The sequence below is a fragment of the Lotus japonicus genome, chromosome 1, assembly GCF_012489685.1.
Source record: "Lotus japonicus ecotype B-129 chromosome 1, LjGifu_v1.2".
In the NCBI taxonomy this organism is placed as follows: domain Eukaryota; kingdom Viridiplantae; phylum Streptophyta; class Magnoliopsida; order Fabales; family Fabaceae; genus Lotus; species Lotus japonicus.
The window spans coordinates 64,214,718-64,220,391 of record NC_080041.1 but is presented as its reverse complement, the minus strand read 5'-3'; the positions used below and the strand labels follow the sequence as shown (position 1 = coordinate 64,220,391).

Here is a 5,674-nt window from a genome sequence, read left to right as displayed (position 1 = left end):
GCAAGATAAAGAATACGCGTATGCCTGGAGAGGCAAGATAAAGAACACTCGTTTTCCCGAGAGGCATTGGATAAAGAATACTCATTATGCCTGGAGAGGCCGTGGATAAAGCATACTCGGTGAACCTGGAGAGACTCGTACAAGAATACTCGTTACGTCTGGAGAGGCAAGGGATAAAGAATACATTTGGAGCTTTCATTAAGTGTTTAATATTGATGTTGTGACATTGTAAAGATTATTTAAACAGTAAACTAATTATATTTCAATGATTGTCATATCAATACATTAAATTAAATAAAATTATTTCCCCCAAATATTTGAAATTATATTGGTTGACTGTATAAAAAAGATTACGTTGTCTATGCATATATCTTTTTCTCTTTAATAAAATTAAAATGGAAATTATTTTAATAAAATAATAAAAAGAAAATAATATATAGGCGAAATGATTTATATTTAAACATATACTCATTTTTTTATCCCATAATATATTAAATATCTATTTTTGATCCCTAAATTTTGTTATGTTTTGTTAAGTTTCCCAACTTTTAGAAATTAGCACAATGTAGTCTCTATTCTTAAGAAATCACCTTGTCCATATTCATAATGTAGTATTGATCCACATGTCAGTGTCGTCGGCTCACACACGATGTCAGCAGATGTAGAAACCATTCTCCATTGCCTTCGGGACTACCTGTACTCTGGGTTGGCCTGGGTTTATGAGTCAGAAGATGTTGGAGTGGATCAGGAGGCAGGCTCGGGGACCTCTCGGGATCAAGTTTGTGGCTACCTTAGATTGATCACCTAGGGTATTTTTATTGATTCGACTTGTGAGCGGAAGCTACAACGTTTGAGTTTGAAGTAGAGTTAATCACCTAATAATCCTAATTTCTAGACATATAGTTAGGTTTATTAGTCACTAAACACTCAAACTTCATGATAACTTTCTTTCTTAATCATGTGAGACGTCAATGTTTAGGATTAGAGAGTTATTGTTATCCACTCATGCGAGACATCGATGACGTAGTGTTGAACTGATGTAGATGAATCATATGCTTGAACATGTTATGTATTTGAATCACTAGAATGCAAAAAGGTCAAATAATGAAATCTAATCCCAGCAAATTCTCAAACCTGTTTTTTCTCCATCAATTTACTTGTTTTCCTTTTTATTTTCATGTAAATCCAAACAATCAATCTCTTTGTTAACCATCATTTGAGTATGCAAGCTATTGAACAACATTAGTATTACATCTCTCTAAGGAAGATAAACTCGTATGTGCTTTACTGCAATTGAATCTTAAGGGTTTAGTTCCAAAGTAGTACAATCAAGGAAAAAACCTTTATCGCAAGGTCTGGAATAATATGAAGCTTGATGGAGAATATTCCATGATCATGATGACTTTGTAACCTTTCTGGATCCACAAGGTCTGGAGCGCGATGGTAGCCTCATGTTCGGCAAGTGGAAGCCTCAGAGAGTGGCACAATAAAGATTAATGTTGATGAAACTTATAGAGATGCCGAGAACTATATGGGGGTGAAGGTGTAGCTCGAGACGAAGGGGGAAATTGGTTGCTTGGTTATCACTCATTCGAGGTGAGGCGCAACGGGTTCCAGACATAAGCCATGGATCTTAGGGATGGTCTTAAGGTAGCTTGGAGGCGGGGGTACAGAAATGTAACATTGTCTATGAGGTGGATTGCTAAGAGTTGTTAACGTCATTAGAGGAGGATCAAGTGTGTTTCATGTCTATTCTTGAGGAAATTTAGGCTTGGCGGTAATGGGATTGGACAACAGTATTCTTTGTGATTAGTCGAGAGATTAATACGGTGACGAATCATTTGGCCAGATTGGGGGTGAGCATCCACCATTCTGGGGTTTGTGTGTTGGATTCTCCTCCTCAAGAGCTGCATCATCATCTTTTGAGGAACTCCCTAGGTATTTGTCAGCTTGTTGGTTTTTCTTATACTTTTCCAAAGTAGAAAAAAAAATACCACAATTTAGCCATATTTATTTTTATTTTCATTTTGTTTGATTTAAGTCATTTGCCACCAAGACTAAAAGGAGTTAATTAGCTAGTTTAAGCAAACAAAAAAAACGTACGTGGGGATCAAAATGAAATATTTTTTATATTATATGGGTCAAAAATATATCTAAGCCTTAAATGAATTTATCATAATAACTTTTTTTAAATAATTAAACGTGTAATTATTGAAACGGATTTAGTTTTCCATACATGCATGCTTCTATGTTTACTTAAGAGTTTAATGGAAATGCATTGTTAATGTAAAATAGTTTTATACCGACATCCAATCAATATATGCTACATAGCTAAGCTAAGGGTTCATTTCCGAATCAGGGTTGGAAAAGAAGATCTTTATCTTTGTTTGTCTTTCGTCTAGAGCAGAATTCCACTTCAGAATCTCAGAGAGAGTTACATTCACTGTTAATTTTAATTGAAATAAAAAAAATTATAATTTAGAGGAATTCAATTAGATATATGTGTAAACAAAATTTTCTGTGCATATACCTTAACTTTTTACCTTAAATTTTTTCTTCATCATGATTCATTATTGAATGAAATGTTTTTAATCCCTCTAGAGAGAATATTTTTTTTTTTTTGAAAAATAGAGAGAATATTCTAAGTATGAACTAATAACAAAGAGTACTTCTAAAGTCGGTTGCACAAGCATTCCATCTTATATTATGAGTTGCTTTCGCATTCCAAGTGGTATTTGTAGGAATATGGAAGCCATGTGTGCCCGATTTTGGTGGGTACAACGGGGTAATGAGAGGAAAATTCACTGGATTAATTGGAAGACTTTATGCAAACCAAAAGCCAATGGAGGGTTGGGCTTTAGGGATTTTGAAGATTTCAATACGGCTTTGCTAGGTAAGCAATTCTAGAGGCTCTTACATAACCCAACTTCCCTTATTGCTAGAATTTGGAAGGCAATGTACTTTCCACGCTCCTCACTGATGGAGGCATCTATAGGCTACGACCCGAGCTACGTTTGGAGAAGTATTTTGGGGACACGTGAGGAGGTTAGAAGAGGCATTAAATGGAGGGTGGGTGATGGAAAGGATATCCAGGTGTGGAAGGATCCTTGGTTACCAGGAGCATCTTCGGGTTTGGTCATCTCTTCTAAACCCAATCTAGCAGTGGAGGATAAGGTAGCATATTTATTTCATGAAGGCTCACCTCCTAGATGGAACGTGTAAAGGGTTAAGGCGTTGTTTTCTCAGATGGAAGCTACAACCATTTTATCTATTCCATTGAGCTGGTCATCCATGAAGGATAGAATAGTATGGAGATGGCGAGAGGAGGGAGTTTACACGGTAAACTCGATGTATAGACAACTAAAGGAGGAAAAAATGGAGACAGTGGCAGGTTCATCATGTTCTTATCCGTGGAGCAAGGTCTGGAGATTGAAGTTGCCTAATAAAATTCGCCACTTTGTCTTTCGAGTGTTAACAAATTCCCTGCCATGTGGACAAAGCCTCTGTAGACAGGCATTTTTGCTGCACCTCAGTGTCCTCTATGCCAGACCGTGATACCAGAGAGCTTGGAGCATATTTTCCTACGGTGTGCATGGACACAACGCTTGTGGTTTGCTGCACCAGTGTCTCTACGGTCTGATATGATTGATGCACTACGACCATGGTTGGAGAGTTTAATATCCGGTGCGGATCCAAGTTTGTTACAGTTAATTGTCATGTTACTATGGGCAGTGTGGAAACAAAGAAATGATGTCTTATTTCAGAATGCAAGTCCTAGTATAGAAGCCACAATTAACATGGCTTTTGGGGTGCTGAATGATTGGTTGGCGGTTCAAGAGCAACATGAACCAAGGGATACAACGCATGATGAGGAGAGTACGAGCGACCTGCCTACATGGAAACGACCAGCTCCAGGATGTTTTAAGCTTAACATTGATGCAGGATGGGCAGGGGAACATGGTCAAGGCTATGGACTGGTTATTCGAGTTCATGAAGGGGAGTGTTTCTTCGCAACAACTAGTTTCTCCCCGTACCGTTTGAGCCCGTTAATGGCAGAGGCAGTGGGTGTAAGGTGGGCGTTGGCTGAAGCTCTGAGAATTGATATGGATTCTGTGATTATGGAAACCGATTTAGTAGAGGTTATATCATGTTTTGTAGGTAGAAAGTGTGTTGCTAATTTAGAAACTGTTATTCAAGACTGTAGGAACCTTGCAGTTCAGTTTGCATCTTTCAGTATTGTTCATACTAAGAGGGAAGGAAATAGAGTAGCTCATGCTCTAGCGGCTAAGGCCTCAGATTATCAGAACCGTTGTTGGTGGTCTGAGTTTCCATCCTTTCTTAATTCCGCTATTTTAGCTGATGTATTTTCTGTTTCAATTTAATGAAGAAGTACTTTCCATAAAAAAAAACTAATAACAAAGAATAATTAACAGTTATGATTAAACACAAATTAATTTTTCAATTTTGAGATGTAAAAATAATAGATATTTTATTTATTGTTTTTTTTGAAAAATGTAAAATTGCTAATATAAACACTATTACTAATAATTGACAAAGTTAGATTTTTCGCGTTGCATTTTCCTAGTTCCCACTTTGCATTGATTATATTGTAATTGGTGTGACATGATTTGTTAGTGTTTCATTACCTCTCTCAAGTTTCAATAGTATATGCTATATAGGTATTAATTAATTTTGGGGCTTGGCTTGCATGGCCTTGCCTTATTCACCCTCTGTTCACTATTATAAGTAAAAAAACAAGTTTCTAAATTCATTCAATAAATGATGTATCCAGTCTATAATAATGACTAAATACATTATTTATTCAATGAATTTAAAATATTGTTTTTTTTCTTATAATAGTGACTGGATGGTGTACACTGCAGTCTCTTTCTCTCAAAATAAGTCTTGTTCTTATTTTTTTTTGGTAAAAAAAGTCCTGTTCTTTTTTTTTGGACGAAGAAAATGGTATTTCCATTAAAGTGGGCTGAAAGCCCAAAGGTACAAGACCTTATTAACGACACTGTAGGTAACAGATATTTCCTTCCAAGCGCGTATACCTACTCGTTAATAGCTAGATTAACTCTAATAAGAAAACAACATTAGAAAGATACGCAAATCCACAAGAAATCCAGGCTTGTCCCATCACTAGTTGTCGAGCCTGGGGGCCATGTGCTGGGCGTTGGGTCACGAGAGCACCATTTCCCATCAGTCAAAGTCACACCTTTACTCCTCTTTAAAGTCTTGCCTAACTCTGAAAGCAAAAGACTAGATCTACTTTAATTTCCTCTTCTTCTATCCGCACTTGCATCTGTCCAGTCCTTCATCATAGCAGCTCGAAGGGCAGTCGATGGATTGTAAGCCCAAATTCTCACTAAGCTCCCAGATATGCAAAGTTGAGCAATTGTGTGAGCGCTGGCATTCCCCTCCTTCTTATCCCACGAGAAAGTCCAGAGAGGTTTGCTTCCACTCCATGCTTTGATGTCTTTCACAATTTGCTTGATTTCTCCCACTGCTGAGACTCCACGACACGCTTGAATTAGAAGTGAGCTGTCAGATTCAAAGCAAACTCGCTCTAAGTCCATATTTGAAGCTATAAGAACCGCCTCTCGCATGGCCATGGCCTCAGCAGCTAGTGGTGAGGAAGCTTCATATCGCCGAGCAAAGGTGCTTAACA

The 5,674-nt window shown here is 37.4% G+C and overlaps 1 protein-coding gene across 1 annotated transcript; it reads left to right on the top strand.

Annotated features, from left to right (window-relative positions):
- The first annotated feature begins 2,979 nt into the window (after positions 1 to 2,979).
- On the top strand, positions 2,980 to 4,382 carry LOC130742132 (uncharacterized). Its single transcript, XM_057594436.1, has 2 exons — positions 2,980 to 3,174; positions 3,510 to 4,382. Exons 1-2 carry the CDS (start codon positions 2,980 to 2,982, stop codon positions 4,380 to 4,382), a joined length of 1,068 nt encoding a protein of 355 aa, XP_057450419.1.
- The last annotated feature ends 1,292 nt before the right edge of the window (positions 4,383 to 5,674 follow it).